We start from the raw sequence: 22,684 nt of genomic DNA, 5'->3' as shown, positions 1-22,684 counted from the left end.
ACAAATATAAGCCTACTAAATTTTTTGGGGGAGGAAATACAACTGCTAGAGATCTAGATCTACGTGTGTGTATATCCAGCACCAGTATAGATCTATATTCACAGTTCCATTAATCTATGTATTTGAACCTGCGTGCAAAACAAAAGGTGAAAAAAGACATGTTGCAAGCATGTGCCAAAGTATCGAATGGATTTAACGAAATTGTGTAAACCGTGTTTTTAAATTTTATTTAAATTCAAATTGAAAGTCTTTTATAAATATTATTATTTAATTTTATTTAATTTAGCAATTATTTTCTAGATAATTTTTAGTTTTTTAAGAACAAAAGAAATATTGTTGCTTTTTTAATTCTATCGTTTACCCTTTCGAATCTTTCTGTTTACTGCTATCTCAGCTTGACCTATTTCGCCTGTAAGCGCATGCGCATAGTGCCTCGATAGAAGGAACTGGCGTTGGAAGTGCACGAATGCAGATAAAACGCAATGGGATTCTCGTAAACAAATCAGCTGTGTAGGATTGTTTTTCTTTGAAGTGCCAGTGACCCCAAAATATGACAAAGAAAGGCTTAATTTGTTTACACTATTATATTATGGTATGATCGAGGCTAGCGAAATTCTGGATCTTACCGACGGAAACTCTGCCGAGCGGTCAAACGATGACCAGCACGCTCATGGAGCTATCCTCGGTTCGGGGCATCCCCTTCTACCCGGCAGACAAACCACCCAGAACATTTCATCCCTTGTCAGTATTCACGACATTGAAGAAATGACACCCAATGATGAGCAGAATGGTATACAATATTTATTATTATGTTTATAATCATGTTAAGTTAACCCGATTATGATGCACCCTCATGGCTGGCTAATCACATCAGATTCAGAAAAGCAGTGTGACTGTTGGAATGGTGTGTCCTCATTTTGGTCCATGTGCCAAATGTAGGGTTGATAATCGAGTCAACAGAGGTCAAGTCTCGTTACAATTAAATCTTAACCAAGCAATAAAGAATGAACCTCCCTAAATGCTGAAACACCCTTTGTGTTTCCATCTTGACTGTTGCAGCCACCATGATTTGCATGGAAGAAAATTGATCAGCTGATAAAACTAGACAATTAGTTAGGCCTAAAAGCCTAGATCTAGATTTAGAATCTAGGCCCAGATCTTCAATAGACAATAGTAGTCTATCTATAGTAGGATCTAGCTGCAAGCCCCTCCTTGCAGTCCCCTCTCTTTCTCTCTATCACTATCACCCCCACCCCCACATTATCTGGTGAGCGGTGTTCACTCTAAATTTTTACAAAGCTAAATGTTTACAAATCGTAGAGCCGTACAGCCGGGTTTCTATTAGGGGCAGATAATTTAGTTCGATTTTAAACTTACAGGAGGTAACTAAGAAATAACTAAGAGGAGGCTGCTTTCACGGGGGGGGGGGTGTACTGTCGAATTTACAAATTATGAATTACTGAAAAGTAGAAAATAAAACAACTAAATAGCGGCGTATGATACGCTGCGGGTCGGCTCGTAAGCCATAATTTAAAAAAAAAAGAACTGAACATTAGGCTAAAATAAGTCTAGACTCCATTCTACGTTTCTTTGGCCAATTTTGTATTGATCTAGAATAGATTCTAGGTCTTATTTTAAACAGATTTTAATGTTGAAGGCAAAGAAATGAAAAATGCAAATCAATGGTATGGTTCTACAGTAAAAATATTTTACTTACGAGAAAAATGGCCCGTTGAGGAAGGATACACCGGGCGCTAGGCTGATAGTGCTGTCTCTTTTCTCTAAACTAAAACCACCCCCCCACCCCCACCACCCCCCACCCACCCACACACCACCCACACCCCCCCCCCCTAAAAACATGTCTACCGTCCCATTCAACGAAATATAATTATATACTTTTTCCAGTGTCCGCCCCCTCCCCGAAAATTCTACCCCCGCCCCCGAAAATTTCAAGTACCCTCACCCCTCTCCGTGGAGGAAAAAGTCTGAAAGAAACACTGGTGTCGCGCATAGCCACTACGCGAAGAATTGCATTAAAGAAATTGCAAGAAAACCACTTTTTAGATTAGACACATTAATTAGGCGGTAATTTTATTATAGAGTATCGATGAGGAAATTTCTTTTGAGTTGGGGAGAGGGGGGGGGCTCAGACGTTCTTACGCGGGGGTGGGGCTTCGCCCCTACCCGAAGAATTGTATGAAAGAAACTCTTCACGCAAACCACTTAGATTAGACCAAATTGCCTTTGTATTGATAGTTTACTCGATAATCAATGACGTCATATCAATGTGTGCACTATCCGGATTGAGATTATTTTCTACTCTGTGCGCTAAATGTGTCGACGTCATACTTCGTTTTTCGAATTACTATGCATGTTTTTAAATTGCTTGTCTTTTCTCTAGAGCGTTCTTGTCAGACAGATAGATAGATAGATAGATAGATAGATAGATAGATAGACAGACAGCGAAACTATTATTATAGATAATTAAGAATAGCTTTCTAAAATAGGCCCTAAAAATCACAATAATAATAGACTTGAGGGCCATTATTATGAAAATGTGGCCTACTTTTTTTTAATTAATAAAAATTAGAGGTCTAACTTAAACAAACAGCTTAAGCAAAATTTTAAAACAGATTTAAGATACCTACCCCTAGTCTGTTCTTGCAGCACAGTAATAATTATATATAAGACCTATATAACTTTTTTATTCTTCATATACACAGTTTAGAACAGTGGTACTTGACCTTTTTGGAATTAACGAACTCCACTATCACCCCAAAGCATGTCCCATTCAACGAAATGGAATTATATACTTTTACCAGTCTTCCCCCCACTCCCAGTAAATTTCAAGTATCCCCTGGGAGGAAAAAGTTTGAAAGAAACACTGGTTGCATTTGTAGATCATACAAACTAAAGGTAGAGCCTACCTCTATAATATAGACCCATCTTCTACTTTTGGCAGATAAACCTCACTCACATAGACAGTGTTTCTTTCAGACCTTTTTCTGGGGTTGGGACACTTTAATTTTTAGCAGGGGCGAATACAATTCTTAGGGGCGGGGGAGGCAGACACAGGTTACAGTATATATTTTCTATATAAATTATATTTCGTTTTGGGGGAGTGAGGAATTAGATGTTCTACCGGAGGGGAGGGGGGAAAACCATAACAGATGCAAGAAATAAACTCAGCATGCAAAACACTTACGATTAGTCAAATGAATAGGTGGTAATGCCAGTGTTTTCATTATAGAGTATCGATGACGTCATTACTATTGTGTATTTTTTCTGCATTGTCTTTTTAATTCAATGTTTACTTGAGAATCAATGACGTCATACTATTCTACGCACTTTCCCGGCTTGAAACAATTTTCTACTATATGCTTTTATGTGACGTCATGTTTCGTTTTACTGTGAAAGTTTTTATTTTGCTTGTGTTTACTCTTCTATAGCGTTCTTGTCAGATAGATACATAGATAGACAGACAGCGAAACTATTATTATAGATTCTTTTACCTGGCACTTCAACATAAAATTTGAAAATTCTCAGTTAAGCAATTGGATACAATCATTCACCCTACTTACTGGGAAATGTTTGCTACAAATATCTTCTTAACCCAAGTTACCCCTCGCAGTTGCACCCCATGGTCAATCTGATTAGGAGGCTTATGATGATTGCTTTTCTCTAGACCATGTGAATACAGTAGTGTCCTCAATTTTCCTAACACGTTTACTCAATATATACAATTTTATTATGCTTTTGTTGTTAAGTTTATTGTTTCTAGGTTTAAAACAATAAGATAATGGTTGACAAGTTTGGAGGCATGCCTAAAAAGGGAACATGGTTATTAAGAAATTAATCATCGAACCATCTTACACACACACTTCTGTAAATAAAAAAAAAAATTATTTCTATTTGTTTTAGATATTTGCGTAACTGGCTGTGCAATATCTTTAATACAAGGTTATAAGTGAACTAGAGGTATTAATATGAAAATACCTTGCAAGTTGGTCTAATTGAAATTGGTTCTTAAATGAGTGAATAACACTGAGTGTAGAATTCAGCAAATCTACTGTTTCCTTTTACTGAAAACTCTGTAGTAATAATCATTGATATGTTCATGGTTAGGTAGTGACTGGTGATACAGGGGTAAACTACTCTTAAATACTTTTTATTGCATTACCTGTTAACAATAGACTTGATTAGATAATTCCAAACACAGTGATTTATATTGACATGACTTTTTATTGTATTACCTGTTAACATTAGACATGATTAGATAATTCAAACACAGTGCTTTATTTGACATTGACTTTTTATTGCATTACCTGTTAACATTAGACATGATTAGATATAGATAATTCAAACACAGTGCTTTATTTGACATTGACTTTTTATTGCATTACCTGTTAACATTAGACATGATTAGATAATTCAAACACAGTGCTTTATTTGACATTTAATTTTTTCAGCCTCGTCTATGGTGGATCAGGATGTGAAAGATGTCAAGATTGGGTTTGAAGAGCTGTGCCCCGTCTGTGGGGATAAAGTGTCAGGATATCACTATGGGTTACTTACATGCGAAAGCTGTAAAGGTATGTACGTTGCTGTTTTAAAGAACTGATATATATATGTATCTGATTTTTCGAACGACTTAATACATATACATTACATTAGTGTTTTTAGGCCTTTTGTGTGCAGATGAACATTATTGACTCTAGAAACATCAATAACGTAATGGTTTTGCTGTGAAGCCAACTATTGAATAATATTTAAATTCAATAGCTCAAAGGGCTTAGTGTATTTACTTTTTACTTTCCTATTTTACGACTACAAACTTGAACCATAAGGCAAGTTTTGGTTTGCTAGAAATAAGTAACAATTATTTCTAACTAACATCACAACTGATGTTTGAAATAAATTCCTGTTAAACTTAACTGCTATTAGTTACCAGTTAAACACTAATTTTGGATGTGCCCATTGTTGGACAGTGGTTGATACAATTTTTCAATTAGACTAATATTTATCATTCATAGATTAAATTAATCCATCCTATTAATTATGTTCAATGATCTTGATTGAAGATGTCCTCCCTCCTATTCAAAGCATGCTGGAAATTTTCTATTTTTATGCTCTTTATGCAAAATAATGAAGAAATTTTTTTTTGTCTTGGCTCCCATTGCTCAATTGTGTTTTCTTTTTACATTTCCTTTTTAAAAAGGGAAATCCTGCTCATGTCTCATGGGTGGCTATAGGTTAATTTACAGATTTATATTTCAAGGGTGACATATTTATTGCCTCTCACATAAGGGCATGCCATAACTTTTAAAGAACATACCATAAGTTACTTTTTTTGTCTAGTGTAAACTAGAAGGATCATAATGTGATTGGCATGGCTCATTTCTGGAGTGTATTAGTATTTAGAGTTACCTTGATAACCAATGTTTTAAGATAAACAGTTATAAAAATGTGTTTTCAATGCTATTTTCAGTGATATTTTATTTTGACTATAAAATCTCTTGCAGGTTTTTTCAAAAGAACTGTACAGAATAAGAAGGTTTACTCATGTGTGGACAACAGGAACTGTCAGATAGACAAAAGTCAACGCAAGCGCTGTCCTTACTGCAGGTTTCAGAAATGCCTCAGTGTTGGGATGAAACTTGAAGGTATGTAAATTTAATACACTGCCTAGATTTACAGGTATTTTCTAGTATTGTTAGTGATTATCTTACTTAAGTATTCGTTTGTTGACTTAGAGTTAATTTTTGTTGTCTCATACATTCTTTTCAGCTGTCCGGTCGGATAGGATGCGTGGTGGACGGAACAAATTTGGGCCTATGTATAAAAGAGATAGGGCACTTAAGCAGCAAGCAGCCCGGCAAGCCCATGTCATACATGGGTCCTGTGGGGACATCCCCTTATTAACTAATGGAATGATGGGTGGAGGGACGCCTGGTTCCCCGGAGGATGTTAAGCCTGACCCTTTGCTGCTGCAGGCCAGCCTTAGCTTGTATTCAGGCACCATATCAACTTCAACTACCTCTAACCTTATATCAGGTCTCATTCCTGGGCTCAACTGTGTGTCTGCCTCGGCCGCAGCACCCTCTTCGTCTGCATCCACAGGTGGGGGGCACAACGGGTCCTCCTCCCCGCCCACTGCTCACCCCCACCACATCTCACACAACAGCCATCAAAACAGCCACCAGAGCCTCGTGCCTATGACAGCGTCTCAGGGCTTCTCAAACAGCTTTGTCCACATCCCCACCCTGGCTGTGCCTCAGCCCCAGAGCCCCAAGTCTCACTACTCACAACAGCACCGTCACCACCACAACAGCCAGCTGCTACAGCAGCAACAGCACAGCCCTCTGGGCCGGGGCGACCAGAGCCCGGTCGGACACCATCACCAACAACACCATGTGCAGCAGCAGCAGCAACACATGCAAGCCTTATCTGATATTCAGATGCAGTCAGGGCATGGTCAGAATCAGCTTCATAACCTCATGCCCCAGCGGAGACACGCCAACAACAACGGCGCTAACAGCACCTCCGTCAGGGCTGGTGGACAGGAGAACGAGCCTCACTTTCCTCCGACGTCTTCTCAAGCCAGCCCAACTGTGATAGAGGCTCTTAGAGCTTTCCAAATACAGAGCCCCAATATTGGGCTAGACAGATCTGTGTTATCACCTCTCATAGCGGAAATCAAATCTACAATGGGCGATGAAACCGAGGTGAGGTTCTACTTCATTTATTTGGTATATGTATAGCAATCTGTAATTAATGATAAATATATATCGGGAGTCTGGGTTTGGTGGTACATAAGTATATAATTTAGATATGTTCTTTCTGATTTAAAAATGTCTGAAAATATGTTGTTTTGGTTGATTCTAGTCAAAAAGTATGGAAAGGCTCTGGAATTGTTATTCATTTATAAAAACAGGAAATCTTGATCAAAGGCTTTGAGAATGAATATGTATAACCAAATAATAAACAAATCAGAAGGCAGTACATTATGGCTATAGTGTGTTTACTTTCTAGTCAGAACGTTTTAAAAATTATTTGACAAGGGGCTGATATTGTAGTTATATTTCCTTTTTTATTCTTTTTTTCTGAACAACTAATTTTCCCACTTCATTCATAATCTGTGGACATTTTTGTTTAAGTTTAAGATTAACTCAAAATCATGCACACTTTAAAATAACAGCAACTAAAAAGTGTATTTGAACCACTTGTTATATAGTTTGATCTGCGCAGGATGCTCTGTATTGCCCTAACACAAAACAACAGTATGAAGCATAACCTACTAAATACAACAAACAAGGATCTTTGTTTTTTTTTACACCATTTTTTAAGCTTTAAATCTGAATTTTTTCATATTACTAAATCTTCAAATTTTTTGCATATAAATTGGGGCCATGCAATTTTTAGCGCAATTTCCATTCTGGAGAATTGCGTTTATTAACCCGTCATTTCTGGATGTATGAATGAATGTGTGTCCGCAGCTTTAACTCGTATCTCCTCCTCAACGAAGCAATATCGAGGACTAGTTCCAAAAGCAATTATGTCAAGCAAGTTGCGAGGATGAACATAGGCCTAAAAAAATTCCGGGTTTCTTTCATGGATTTCCCGGAAAAGCCAAAAAACCTCACAAAAATGCAGTTTTTGGCCCATATCTCAGCAACCAGACCACTTAGCGACTTGAAACATTTACCAATCGATTCCTGCCATAATTTAGAACAATATTGCAGAAGAAAGTTTTCAAAAATATCCTTTCGGTCGGTCACAAATTTTAAAATTACATAAACACCTACAAACCGATCGTTCTTCTAGCTTGAACGCACCCTAGCATTATACGTCAGAGCTATTTTTAGATAACATAAGGAAATTGCGCATAAATGTCACTAGACTTTTTAATTAACTTGTTTAAATAGTGTTACTATTATTCATATATAGATGTCTTTTCGATCTCTACTACTACAAGATACTCGTATAGAGGGAGGTAAATCGGGTAATCATCAGACCTGTTTCAATTTTTATTTTTTGCATCCCAATATGCATTAAAAAGATACTAATAATAAATCAGTAAATGAAACAAACATTTTTAATCTTTGTAGAAATTTCTTAGTACCACTTGATTTTTTTAAAATTTTCGTCATGGCGTAGGTGGCTTTGGCTTTATTTTCAACATGTTGCATACATACCAGGGGTATTTTAATTATCTTGTTTACTTTATATATTGTTTTCTAAGATCAATGGCCTGCATTCTTAAAGTGCATTTGATAATGCCTTATTTCAGTTTGTCTGTGATATTCGAGTTATCTCCAATTGTGACTTTAAACATGTCCCATCAACTAGACAAAAGCATACCATTTCAGCTCAGTTTGATTACTTTTACAGATTACTCAAATGTAAACCCTATTTAATTATGTTAACTAACGAGCCTGCTTTTACAGAAGCCTTATTTATCCAAATGCTGCTAAAACCTAGTGATTAAGTACCAAATTTTACATAACTCCCCCCGACACGGTGGTGGAATTTGTAAACATGATTTTTGGCCCAATTTTTTTTCCAAGTAAAAACATGAATTTTAATGTTGTTTTGCGCTATTTCTATCTTATCTACAATTTAAGCACTTAGTGTTTTTTTTTTAATTGCTTTAAATTTCCAAATTCAAATTGGAGTTCAAAAACCGTAGGCCTCAATCTGGTGAAAATCTTTTACAGTTTAAAACAATTTTTATTTTCTTGATGGCTTCTGAATTGTTTTCTTCAAATAAAATGCTTATTCTAAGTAAATAGTAATCCTGAATTGTATGTTAAAATAAGGTGTTACTGATATTTTAATCTCTTGTGACATGATTTGCATAATATTTGACAGATGGAGATGAAATTTGGTATACCATGTCATTACACCCACAACATCATCGTCCATACATGGATTAATTTTTTCAGACAAAATCCTGAGGTCTTGTTGAAAGGGGATAAAAACTAATAAATTACAAGACCTAATTAAATGTACAAAAACACTAAGAAAAACATTTCAGTATTGTTCTAGATGTAGTAAATGTGTTAGCACTGGCACACAACAATTTCAAGACTTTTTTTTTTATAATGCTCAGCGTGGTCAAATAACGTGTGATTGCTTAATCAAAAAGTCCTGAGTTTAGATGAGGCTTGTGACAGTGATCCATTGTTAGTCTGCTACTTAGAGAAAACTCAAATCAGACACTGCAATGTGTGCTCTATGAAACTTTAAGTTTTTGTTAATCACCCTTTGTGAGGGTTAGGTAGAACCATCTTGGCAACCATCTTAGTCTCATGAATACTCCTGGTAGCGACTGTTTACACTTCCAAAGAGGTACCATCCCTGGTTCTGTGTAGTATCCCACCTTATCCCTAGTATTGGGTGCTCTTTAAAGTGAATATAGGCTCAGGGGGAGCTAGGGTGCCTTGGGCTACAACAGTTTTAGTTATTTTTCATATCAGTGCCTAAAATGATTTGTGTAAATATTCTAATGTAAAGGATTATGTTTCTAACCATATCTTTTTTAAACTAGTATTACTTTTATGAAACCCCAAAAAACTTTTTTTCAGGTAAAATTCTAGGTTCTAACCTCCATCGGGCAATTTTTCTTGACCGTTTAACATACGCCTATAACCATCATTAAATTTTTTTCGGGTTAAATACAAGATGCAAACCATCATCAAGAAACTTTTGTAAACATTTTAACATCAGACAATAATTTTTTTTAGGTTAAACACAAGATGCTAACCTTCATGCAAAATGAGCTGTCTCAGACCGATATCTTGTCCAGTCCAGAGCAATTTCTTCCAGTTTTGTGCCGGATGGTTGATCAGCTTTTGTTCCTCATGGTGGAGTGGGCACGCAATTCTTCATTTTTTAAAGAAATCAAGGTTGGTACAATTTCTATTGTTTTATCAGAAGTTATCTGTTACTGATTTGTACACCAGAGAGTGTAAAAATTTCCTGTTTACAGTTTTTCTGTTGACTATTCTGTTGAAGTTGTGAGGGGCGGGGGTCCCAATGTCTCATTTAAAAATTATTACTCTGTTAAGATTTACTAAATAATGTTTGATTTTCGCATTATGTGGTGTAACTAATTCTGTAGGTTGAAGACCAAATGAAACTTTTACACAACAGTTGGAGTGAAATTCTTATCCTAGACTTCATCTATAGACAAATTCATAATATTTGGGGGAAAGAAATCAATACGGTAATTTACATTTTGTTTTTGGCTTGAAATTGTAGAAGACTTTTTAAAAGGCAGGTAAAATATGTGCATGTCATCTTGACATTTCCCTAATTGTGCTTGAATAATTCAACAGCCCAATGGTCCAGGGATTGGGTTTGAGATTCTGGACAAGCTTGGATTAGGTGACGTCAAGGCGAAAGTGTTTGAGCTGATCAAGAAAGGGAGAGAGTTGAAGATGGACTTCAATGAATACATGTGCCTTAAGTTTCTCATCTTGCTAAGCCCTGGTAAAATAAATTTATAAAATATAATTAAAAAATCAATTAATTATTTTATGTCTGCTGTGAATGATTTTTGTACTGTGCAGGGCTGCCAACTTGTATGATTTTGCCCATTAATTTAACAATTTTGACACAAGCAGATCATTACAGAAAATCTATGCTTTTTTTGGGTAGGCAGCCCTGAATGTAAGAATTCAGTGTTTTTTTTTTTTTTAAAAACTGCGGCCAATTCATATGGCATTTTCAAATGGGTTGATTAATTAATTTTCTTTTAACGCTAACGAGCTGTTGATAATTGAATGCAAATGATTCCCTTGCTTGTGATGCAGGCATGGCCAGTATTAGTTTCACTGTGTAATACCAGCCCACGTTTTTTTTTAACAGCAACTTAAACACAAGTTGATACAAAGACCAAGTTTGAATTGATATTCTGTACACGGGTGGGGGGGGGGGGGTAGAGAGTTGTGGTGGTGTGTAATGACATTTGAATTTCTTGTTGTTCAAAGTGATTGGATCATTCAAACATTGTATAAAATTAATTTAAATGGGTATATAAGTGTCTGAGGTAATTGTTCTCTTGGGCTGTGCTAGAGTTTTTAAAATTATCATATTAGTTCCTTCATAGTTACAGTTACTATAAGGCTAATTATTTAATCATACAAAAAAAAAGTGATGATTGTGTACATTGTTTTACTTTACCCTTATCATAATTGTGCATTGTTTTCCTCTAGGTGTTTCAAGTCTAGAAAACTTAGTTTCACCTAACTTAACTTTAAAATTACATCATAGTTTGTTACTATAAGGTTAATCAGTACCAAAAAAAGTACTGACTTTACATTGTTTGCTTTACCCTTATCATAAATGTGCTTTGTTTTTCCTCTAGATGTTTCCAGTCTAGAAAACCGTAGTTTCATAGAACAAAGCCAAGAGAAGGTTAATGCCGCACTGTTCCACTACTGCCTGATGTGTTACCCAGAAATGAGTGACAAGTTCAGTCAGCTTCTCATGCGGCTGCCAGAGATTAGGCTCATCTCCATCAGGATGGAGGACTTTCTTTACTTCAAACACATGAGCAATGAAGTGCCTGACCAGACTCTACTCACTGAGATGTTGCACGCCAAAAGACGAGGCTAGCCTGCGACAACATGGCCTTATGAAGTGTACTAAGAGAGACAACTGCCTTTTGATGTCGGGGCTTGTCCGTAGTAAAGGGGACAGTGGTATAAGCAGCTGCTGGATGCGACCACATTTCTCTTGCGTTGTTTGAACTAGGCTATACAGACCAAAAGTATTAGCACTTGTAGCCAAAGGGTTGCTTTTTGAATCAGTGGGTTCAAGAAATGTAACTTTGTGCCAATACATAACATTTTGTTGTGGTTGTTTTTTTTTTTAATCTATTTTTTTAATGGTAAAGAAATGTGCATGAAAATATTCCATTTATCATCAAACATTGGTGAATATTTGAATTATGTGACAACATTGAGTGACTTTTGACTTATGTGATTTTATTATGATCTACTTACTGGGATAAGTAGTTCCGTGTAGTCAAGAGTACTATCTTACTCTTGAAGCTTAAATCACACTATGATACTGAGCATTTTACTACAGATGCATAGAAAAATTACAAGAAAATTATGTTGTTACTTAAGGTTAGGTTAGACATAGACTTGTAAGAAAAGTTGTTTGTATGCATACGCTAAACTTTTAACTTTTTTTTTATGACTATTCCCTGTTTACATACAACAAAATATGTATTAATATTCATAATACTAAATCTAAGGGAAGAAGTTTTAGTATAAAAGATTAGCTTTTAAACATTTTTATAAAAAAAAGTTTGTTTAATGCAACCATTAGAGTATAGACTTTTTACAAGCAATACATAAAATTATATAAGGGGGGAAAACTGTACAGCAATTAAATGGCTTAGATGTGCATAATGGACATGAATACTGATGTAGATGTATTCTTTTCTGCACAAATCTGGAAACATCTTTTTCTCTTATTCAGAAGTTTAAAACACTGGCTCGTTAGTGTATGTCTGAAATCTTACTGTATGCAAGTTTGTCTAGAAAAGTTTTGTTTGGTGATGATTTGTATTTAGCTAACTCCAAACCCAGATCTTTGTCATTGTATTACCAAAATATCCAATAGCTTGACATGTTCATCAGATTCAACTGTATGCTTTATGTCTTATTTACGGGTTTTCTCTTAAAGAATATCCTGTGTGATACAATGTTTACCGTATAAACATAGTAACAGATTATACTGAGTGGAAATACAATTTTGTTGAGAGGTTAATTGATTACAGAGATGTACATTTAATATAGAGGATTACCTGTTACATAATGAATGTAATATATCAATTGAAATGCAAGTTCAGTATCAATACCAGTGAATTTTTTTTCTCCAGTGTATGTATTTATAAGTGAGTGCTTGTTGAGCTTGTTTGCTTGTGCTGGTCAAGAGGAAGTTTTCAATCAAGTCACATATGTCGTCTTAATAGGCTTGTTTAAGCCATTTATTTAGCATTAGTTTTTGGTTTACCCGTGCTAAAGTAAAAAGTGTAAATCTTTTGCAAGTCAAACCAATTTTTTAAAATATGACATGTTTAAGATTAAATTGTTTAGTTGTTTTTTTTTTTAAATTAAAAGATAAATTGACATAAGTTGTTGGACTGTAAACTTATTGAAAACAAAACAACTAGTAAGTTTATGCCCTGAATTTTACAGCTAGATCTATTGAAGTAAATGAATCACTTCCAAAAACTAGCCAGGAGAATCAGGTTGTATAAGATTAAGAAACTGAAACCATTGCACCAAGTAATAAATCCACACCTGCATCAAGCACGCTTGTACTACTAGCACCTTTATACATTTGGTTGCTTCTCTGTTTAGATGTATCCTTGTCTCACAATCAGTTGCTTACAAAAAAAAATCTGTTGTATTTTTTTTTCAATATTCCAGAACTTGTTACTGTAAATACCTTGTAAATAACAAACTATATTGAAAACTATTACTATACATCCAGTTTTGTAAATAGCTTGTACATTTGATATGCAGGTGTATATTTGGCAGTCGTGTTCATCTCTGTGTGTGTGTGCGTGTAATCTTTCTCAGCATGGTTTGTGTGTTGGTTTATTTTCTACCCTCTGTTAGTAACAAAGTTACAATGTGTTGTACAATACTGAGTGACTGGAGACAGATTTTTTTTACTGCGTATAAATACATTACGAACATACTACGTAGTTTTTGTTTTCTTCAACAAGTTACTCTTTGCCTTCCTGTTCTGTTATTTTGCTTTGCTATTTACCTTGTACACCATTAACTATAATCATAAACAGAACCCATGCCATGGAATATAAATTTAGTTTGTCTAGCATGATTTTTGAGCAAATTGACTAGTTGGTTGTTTTTTTTCATTATTAGCTTAAGCCAAACTTTAGCTGGATGACCTTTAGTGATGGTGTTATTAAAAACTTGGAATTTTACTTTGGACAAGAGAAATTAAAATCCTATAAAATAGCATCAGTCTGGAAGGGCGAGGGGGTTAAACTGCAAACAATGCAATATTTTGATGTTGTGGTCAAATTTTTAAGTCGTCGATAATTTTAACAAAGTTGACACTACTTTTTGTTGTGATATAAGGTAACGACAGCATGTTTGAAATCGGACCATTGTAAAATTATGTAATTTGTTTTTTTTTTATAGAATGATGTAATTTGGTCTTTGCAGAGTGATGTAAGTTTGTCATTGAGAATTATGTAATTTGTTCATTGCAAAATGTATTTCGGTTGTATCATCAATAAGCATCACCTAAGATAAACACTTTGTAAGTGGAAAGTTTAAGGTCATGTTCTTGGCTTGCTTGGTAAGTCAAGAGCAGTGTGTAGCACCCATACTATTTTTTTATGTGTAGCAATTTTTATATATTGTTAAACATGTGATGCCTTAGTATGTCAGTGCATGGTTAGTATGGAGAAAACATTTTTACCTTTGAATATTCCCTACTTTTGGGAAGCTGCTATAACTTATTTAAGCTCTTACTTGGAAAATTGCTGTATCAACCTAACCTAATTGCTTTTAATGACATTTTTATAGTTTTTAATCTGGATTAATTTTTTTATAATTTTCATTTATAAATTTAAACTTTAATCTTGATATTATATTTAATTTGAGAAACGAATTTAAAAGTATTTACGTGGTTCTGTCCCCTTGCATAAGGTTCTGTCCCTTTATTTGATGAATGGACAGCTAGGTTTGTGAGTGTGGTGAATTCAGCTTCCCCTTCTAACAGAATGCTGTGAAGTCATGTTGACTCTGTGATCTTGTTTATGTATAATTTTAACAATTTTTACAGCAGTATTGTCAACAAAATGGTTGAAAAATTGTACATGTGGGGGTAGATAAAACTAAAACTCTTTCTCTACTTCATACTTGTAAGACTTCCCCCACTTTTAACCTTGTCCTCGACAAGTTTGTCAACATCACTGAGATGTTCTACACAGGTTGTAGTGTGTGTCAGTTAATTATGTAAAAAGCCTCTTCACCTTTGCTACTCGATTTTCTTTTTTAGACTGAAACATAATCAAATGGTTATTTTAAAAAGACCAGTAGAAATATATACTTAATTTTTATTACATTTTGTATTTGAAATAATTTCATCAACAGAAAATAAATATAATAACCAATCAATACAATAAATTAAAAATAAAATTCACTGAAGTTATGAACTATAACATAATTTATAAAACACTGTATTCCTATGTATTATGTAGCCTTGCACATGGGACTTCTCCTTGTGTAGAATCACACTTTGTACATTTTCTCCAAAACATTTTAACTACCCAAGTTATGGTTGTAGAAATATCTAACCTAATGATCTTAATATATATATAAAAATTTTACCAAAGAAGTTGTTTTTAAGACATGTTTATGAATCTAGAATGAAGAGAAAGTGTTAAAGCTATAGAATCATTATCAGTACAGGCAGAGCCATTGAGACTATTCAAGTTGTAGATATACTAAATCCAAACTATTTAACCTGACACAGCTATATATATATATATATATATATATATATATATATATATATATATATATATATATATATATATATATATATACTTTTAAACCCTGAGGACAAATAAATGTTCATGTACAAAATGCTTGAGTCATTTCTAACACTAATTTTAAAATCTTCACTGTTGGTTTGTTGTAAACCTGTTTTGTTTTTTTTTTACATGGCCATTTTTAACTTGATTTTTTTTTTAAAAGGCTGAACATACATGGCTTAAGGTAGTGGCTTTCTTCTGTATGTTCTCTCCGGGTTGTTCTTGTTTACCCAACCTGAATTACATGTCTAGGTACAAGTAAATACTCTTTTTGCTAATTTTACAAAGAGTATTTTTTTTTTTAATGAATAGGGCAAATACATTTCATGATTGTCAGTGTTCTATCCATTTGATGTGTGAATGTAATTTTTGTTGCCTGATACAGGTGAGGTTAGATGTGACCAATTAATGTAGTGTATATATGGTGAATCAAGACAATGGAGAATAAATTCTATTATCATCAATTGATAGGTTTTGTTTGGAGTTGATTTTGTATGTACTTTTTGTTCAAGCGTTGTTATGTGCGACTTTTTAAATATTAATTTTGTTGCTTGCTGAATAATAGTAGATGTAATGGAGGCGAGCGAGTTGACGAGATTCCATCCATAATATTGTTGACATGGAATAAAAACGTGCTTTTTAGATTTAGACCGTAAAAAAAAATAAAAAAATAAAAACTTAAGCCTAAAATTAATTTAGAAATTTTATATTTTTAGAATAAATGCTATAAAAGTTGCAAATCCAGAGAACTTGAAAATAATTTGTTGAGTTTAAGGCTACATTTCTATTTATTTTCATCCAGCCTAAGTTAAAACCGGATGTTTCACTTTCGTAAGACAAATATTGATTGGCTGTACAGTAACTTAGTGATCGATAACTATTTGTTTACAAAACTTTGCAGATCAAGTTTTTAAATAACTATGCAAATTAAAAACCCCATGACATAGTTTTCTATTTTTAGCTTACAATGTGTACAATAAAATCAATGGCGGCCTATCCAATAGCAGGATGCCATTGTTTATGTCTCCATTACACGTGAAAACCAAATTGTTTTGGCTTGTTTTTAAATTTTCAATTAGTTACCGAAAATTTTTAAAACATCAAATAGACCCAATCTTTAGTAAAGTCCGAAATAAACCAGACAGACAGGATTTTATAACCATATTAATTGTAACTACGCCGTGTCTGATTTTTAAACTAATTTATACACCTCTCAAATACCTTTGAGAGTTTTCTCGCTCGTGTCCATTATATTTGTTACCCTTTCACCAGTTTCGAATTCCTCAGCTAAAAAGGAAGAGTGGTCAGTTTTATGCACCCTTTCTAACTTCTCACGAGTCAGGTACTCATTAGAGCTGGTTGCACTCGGGGGACATTCTACATAATCAAGCCTAAGGTCTGAACTCGAGACTTTCAGGTTAGCAGTTGTACAGTCTACTATTAGACCAAGGGGTCTGTGTAGCTTTTGTAATTGTGTGGTAACTTAATTGTGTGGGACATCAGATAAATACATTGTGAAGTATCACATGTATTTTGACCAGATCTGCTGAAGTGTTGTTTTTTTTCTCTGGTAGCAGGTGAAAGGATAGTGTGGCCAGTACCATGCCCAGGAGGTTTTACTTTCTCTCTAATTGTCAGAGTTGGGTAGAGTCAGAGACTTCTGTCTTAGCAATCATGCTGTTTACTTCAGGACTATTCCACAGATAAGTTATTATAGTGATTATTATGGATAAGTATGACTTGTACTTGTATGTATTTGCAATTTGATCTAGAATATCCTTCTCCTTCTTAATCCCGTTCGTGCCCAAGACACCTGGGGCAAATGAAGTCGAGTTCATCTGATTCATTGAAGGGATATTGTGGTTCGCACTATAGCAAGCGGCCTTTGTTTCCCTAAGGTAAGTTAGGTACCCATCAGAGCTGGGTAAACTCTAGGTTGTTCCACTAATTTAAACCAGGATTCTAACTCGAGACTCTCGGATTTACAGTCAAGCTCTCTACTGCTAGTTCACGTCATCCTTTATCTAAAATACACAGATTGCTGGTAACGTTTGAAATCCAGAAAAAATTTCTCAACACTGGATGTTGGACATTTAACTTCAATTTGAAATGGGTAGAGCAATAGTTCTTACCCTGGTTTTGATGGAACCTCAAGGGTTTGGTGAGTCAGTACAAGGGGTTCGGCACAGGTCAAGACACACCCGACTCATTCACGATTGGATTTAGTCAGTGCTGGAGACAAAACTATTAAGAAGGGTTTGATTAATTCGCTTATGAAACTGGTGGGGGTTAGGTGCAGTAGCGTAGCGAGGGGGGGCGGGGGGGGGACATGTCCCCGGGCGCCGAGCTTAGGGGGCGCCAAAATGGGTTGGAAAAATAAATTGAAATGTTGAGGGGGGTGCAAATTGAAAGTTTGAGGGGGGGGGGGGGGGGGGGGTGCAAATCGAAATCTCGAGGGGGGGGGTGCAAATCGAAAAATTTGTCCCCGGGTGCCGGGAAGGGTCGCTACGCCTCTGGTTAGGTGTCTCCTAAAAGGCTATGAACCACTGTGGTAGAGCGATTAAAAGCTGACATCTGTGTCTGAAGTCAATGGGATGTGCTGGAATGCACCTACCTCTAGAAGAAGCAAGTGAAAGATGAACATTATGTTAGCTTTGTGATCCCTATAAATAAAGTGTTTATTGATTGAAAACATATATTAATAAGCTATACTCATTTTCATATTCTTATTAAAAACAAAAAAGACAGAAAAAACACTGGAATATTTTATTTCCACATCATTGGCATTCATGTAATAAAGTCACTAGGCAAAATATAATATATATATATATATATATATATTTAAAAATAATCAAGTTTATTATTTTAGCACATTTTTTCTAACTTGCTTTAGACAAGCTTTCTTATAATCACAGTAGAAGGAAAAATAGTAACTTTAGTTTAATACAGGAATTTATCCAATCACTAAAAATCTTTTATGTATACCCAATAGTAGTTTTTAAAAACAAAAGAGCAGATAGTAGCTTTACTTCTAAAAAATAGAAATGAACAACTATTTTTGTACAATTCAAGGAGGCTATTCATTTATTCAGATCCACAAAGATAAAGGCACACGGAGTTCTCTCTCATGCACTCTATAAAGACAGCCAACCAGACAAATTTTTTAAAAGGCTGCCCCCAAAAGAATGATTCTCAACTTTCTCATAAATGCAATTCTTCTTTGACTACTTTGAGTAAATTTCATTTTAAAAAAAAGACCATTAAATTATTGTCTAATTATATATGTACATAGACCAAAACAAGACAATATGCACAGTATATAATATTATATAATAGTATAAACTATATCCACAATACATTGTTTTTTACATTTATATTACTTCACAGCTTAAGTACAATATATTATAAAAGATGTAAACTGAATTCATTGAAATGAATTAGAAAATGAAAAATGTACACATTTAGATACACATTACAAATTACTTTAATCTTCATATTTTTTAGTATTAGGGTTAATTAAAATATTTTTTTCAAGTCCAATTTTAAAATTAAATTAAAACTTTTTCTTTTAGTTAAAAAGTGTAGACCTAAATGTTACAATAGGGAATGTCTTTTAAAAATCTATCACCATTATTTACATCACATCTAATGTACAGAGTATTGATAGAACTTAATGATATATACTTCAAATGAATTGATGTATCTTAATGTGTAGGTGATAAAATAAATAAAATATAATATACATAATTATAGCTTTTTTTAATTCATATTATGTGATAAAATTATTTATTTAAAAATAATAAGTTCAAAGCTTTAAAGTTTACAAATTATTTAAGCTATAACGATTAAAATATGTATACAATATTTACAAACAATACAACTTCACATTTGCATTTCATTATGTACCAAATGTCAATTAATTAAATTCATTTATATCAATAAAACAATTCTTTCACACAATTATAAATTGAAATAAATATTTGTGCTGCAAACAGCAAGAATATTATATATTTTATATTACATAGAAACCTAGTTTTCTAATTTTCTTTTTAGCAATTAAACGCACCTTAGTTTCAAGCCTTTAGTTGGCCAAAATCTTTTTAGCAAAATTTTAATAAAACGGGCAAATAACATCTTTAACAAGTTGTTGAATAGAAAATCATACAGGTGTAATTTCACATCAAAAATGACATTTCTTTTATTTTACGAGAAAATTTGCCTAATTTGTAGTCAGCAGTTACACAATGTGAAAATATTGTGCTCTTCCTAGGCAGTTGTTGAAGGACATTGGAGCTGTATGCTGAGGCCTGGATAATTTCAACTGTTATCATTAGAATACCAGAGTCTGGCTTATTGTTAGTAATAGGTTTAGGTATTACTTTACTTAAGAATCAACATTGGTTACATTGGCCTCTTAGTACTACTCCATGTCAATAAAATATTCTTTAGTAATAATGCTTAGATTGCTATTTTGATTACTAGCATCTTAAGGTAGAATTAATCTAAATCCAATTGATAAATGGTTCAAAGGCAAATTTTTTATAACTCACCCTAGTAAATATAAGCTTTTGGACTTAACATTGAAAACTATTTTGATTACTAGCATCTTTAGGTAAAATTAATCTAAATCCAATTGATAAATGGTTCAAAGGTAAATTTTTGTATAACTCACCCTAGTAAATATAAGCTTTTGGACTTAACATTGAAAATTGTGAAAATTTACAGAAGACAAAAAGCCCCCATATAAAAACCTCTATTGTAAATGCAATTATTTTAAAAATACGGTTGTGTTGGGCATGACGATGCTAAACTTTACTATAATAATACAGCAATGGTAAACTATATTATTTCAGTTTCAATAATATCAAATGGTTTTTTAATCAGTTAATTCACATTATCAAATCACAGATTTTCCTATGCTAAATTCATTTAATATTTTTAATATATGTCCATTTCAGGGGTATGAAAGATCCATATTTTTATGTGTTAATATATTATATAGTACAGTACATAGGTTGAGTTCCATAAATGGCATCATTCATCATACAATTTTAGCAGATTATTTTCCCAGTCTCAACCCCCCCCCCCCCCCCCAAAAAAAAATTTGCATGTCAACAAATTTTAAATTTTTCTTAATATTTAATAATCAGATAATGTAGCCTATGTTACATCATATTTTCTGAAGTAATGTCCCACCTACTCTTGTAGCACATCACTATATTTTTATAATCTAATTATTTAGTATAGTTAGATTTGGGACCCCCCCCCCCCCCCCCACCCCAACACAGTAACAATCATTTTATTTTAGCAAATAAAATATTAAAATGTATTGTAAATTTTTTTAAAGGGCCTGTCAGATAGGCCTATCAATTGTAAAAGTAAGCAACCGCTTTAAATTCACAACAGAGGGCTGGTATAGATATATAAACATTTTCATTCTTTAAAAAAAACGGGCGCCAATATTCAACAGGGGCTGGTCAGTAGTGCTGTGCTACCCTGTCCTGCGCTGTTTGTACTACTACTGCAGCCACTGTCCGATAGAGCATCAGAGGCAGAGAGAAGAGTTATCTCGCTTCGTCTAGGTGGCGCTGTGTGACAACCGCGGTATAATGGATTGGAAAATGCGATGTCGGTGTCGTTTGGAAATGCCCTGGGCAAAAAATTAGGTTAAAATTGAATTTTAAAAAATACTTGATTAAACAGAAGGTAGCAAAAACATTAAAAATATAATTGTGTAATGTAGTTTACGTAACTAAAATCGGCTAGAGGTAATTAATATTTTGAAAAGTAAGTTTTACCGTATTGAGTCAAAATCATCTTCATAGCTCTTTGGCTCTAAGCTGAAATTTAGATAAAATAAAAATATTTATTCCTTTCTCTTTACACAACATGAAAGTATGTATATGGGAGAAATGGGCATATGGAGGGGGTGAGTTCAACTTCTATGAAGCCCCTCGGAGGTGGAGATTTAGTTGTTTACCATAAAATTAGAGCCAGTTTCATTAGCAGAAAACAAATTAACAACAATCTGTAATTGATTTATAATTTAATCCAGTTGCTTTTAGTCCACCGTGATCAAATCCTGTCCACGCTGAGGCGTAGCAACGTGGTGGGGGGGGGGGGGGTACATATGTCCCCGGGCGCCGACTCTAGGGCCGCCAAAAATGGGTTGGAAACAATAATTAAAAGCTCATTTTAGCTGCAGTTTTGAATTAAAAATATAAAAAATATATGAGGTGGGGGGGCACCAAATTGAAAGTTAACGTTACGTTTGCCTGTCGTCCCTACTGGGACGTTTGTCCCACGCATGTAATCTAATCAAAGAAAACTGTCGTAGACGTCCTCACCTTTCGTGTATTTCCTCCAGCGTGTCCTCCTTTGAGTATCTCTCCTTCTCATACAGCGACAGACTCTCCTCCCTATTATATGTATACTTCTCCACAGCCTTACGTTTCTCAATTCTGTTTCTATAGCAACCAAAAAAAATGTAGGATTAGAGTTATGTTTTTGGATCCAAGCGCAGAAAAGCTTGGATTAGAGTTAACTTCTAGAATACGAATCCTAAAGTAAGCCGAAAAGCTAAGATTTGAGTTACGTTTTTGGATTCTTATCCTATAGCTAGAGTAGAAAAGCTAAGATTAGAGTTAGGCTTTTTTTATATCCTAATCCTATAGTAAGCAGATAAGTTAGGATTAGTTAGAGTCCCAGCTCTAGCTAGTAAAAACCTAGGCCTAACATGACAAGTAGTTAAAGTTGGAGCCAGAATCAAAGAGAGCGTGTTGGAAATTTTAACACGATTTAGAATACGGTTTTAAACAGACTGGTCAAAAGTGATGGATAGGATTGTATTCGTAGCTATCCCGACAAGCAGTAAATGGTGGTAGATCTAGTAGAAGTAATATCATAGCCAACTTAACGAAAAGAAGTAGTGTTGGAATCAGCGATATAGCAAGACAGATGTGAGTGAATTATAGGACAGGGCGCTCCAAACACCCACATATTATGCCTGCTGACAATGACTAGCACCCACTTTCCTACAGACAATGACTAGCACCCACTTTCCTACAGACAATGACTAGCACCCAC

The 22,684-nt window shown here is 34.4% G+C and overlaps 1 protein-coding gene and 1 long non-coding RNA gene across 2 annotated transcripts; one reads left to right on the top strand and one right to left on the bottom strand.

Annotated features, from left to right (window-relative positions):
• Positions 1-444: 444 nt before the first annotated feature.
• Positions 445-13,076, top strand: LOC131952193 (nuclear receptor subfamily 5 group A member 2). The gene is made up of 8 exons (XM_059314760.1): positions 445-790; positions 4,470-4,592; positions 5,523-5,663; positions 5,788-6,725; positions 9,747-9,908; positions 10,124-10,228; positions 10,341-10,494; positions 11,372-13,076. Exons 1-8 carry the CDS (start codon positions 595-597, stop codon positions 11,620-11,622), a joined length of 2,070 nt encoding a protein of 689 aa, XP_059170743.1. The 5' UTR covers positions 445-594; the 3' UTR covers positions 11,623-13,076.
• A 7,867-nt stretch (positions 13,077-20,943) lies between these two features.
• Positions 20,944-22,055, bottom strand: LOC131952191 (uncharacterized). The gene is made up of 3 exons (XR_009388516.1): positions 21,946-22,055; positions 21,397-21,438; positions 20,944-21,248 (listed from the first exon to the last, which is right to left on the bottom strand). It is a non-coding gene; the product is annotated as an uncharacterized LOC131952191 (long non-coding RNA).
• Positions 22,056-22,684: the final 629 nt, after the last annotated feature.

This window comes from Physella acuta, unplaced genomic scaffold, assembly GCF_028476545.2.
Source record: "Physella acuta isolate Inbredline_101_S28 unplaced genomic scaffold, ASM2847654v3 ptg000858l, whole genome shotgun sequence".
Taxonomy (NCBI): domain Eukaryota; kingdom Metazoa; phylum Mollusca; class Gastropoda; family Physidae; genus Physella; species Physella acuta.
The sequence above is the reverse complement of the archived record's forward strand: the minus strand, read 5'-3'. Positions and strand labels throughout refer to the sequence as shown.

Excerpts from the sequence above, each read along its gene's own strand:
- LOC131952193 (XM_059314760.1), top strand. The coding sequence starts at position 595 with ATGATCGAGGCTAGCGAAATTCTGGATCTTACCGACGGAAACTCTGCC. Across the intron at positions 791-4,469 it reads ACCCAATGATGAGCAGAATG|CCTCGTCTATGGTGGATCAG; the intron begins GTATACAATATT and ends TAATTTTTTCAG. Across the intron at positions 10,229-10,340 it reads GGGGGAAAGAAATCAATACG|CCCAATGGTCCAGGGATTGG; the intron begins GTAATTTACATT and ends ATAATTCAACAG.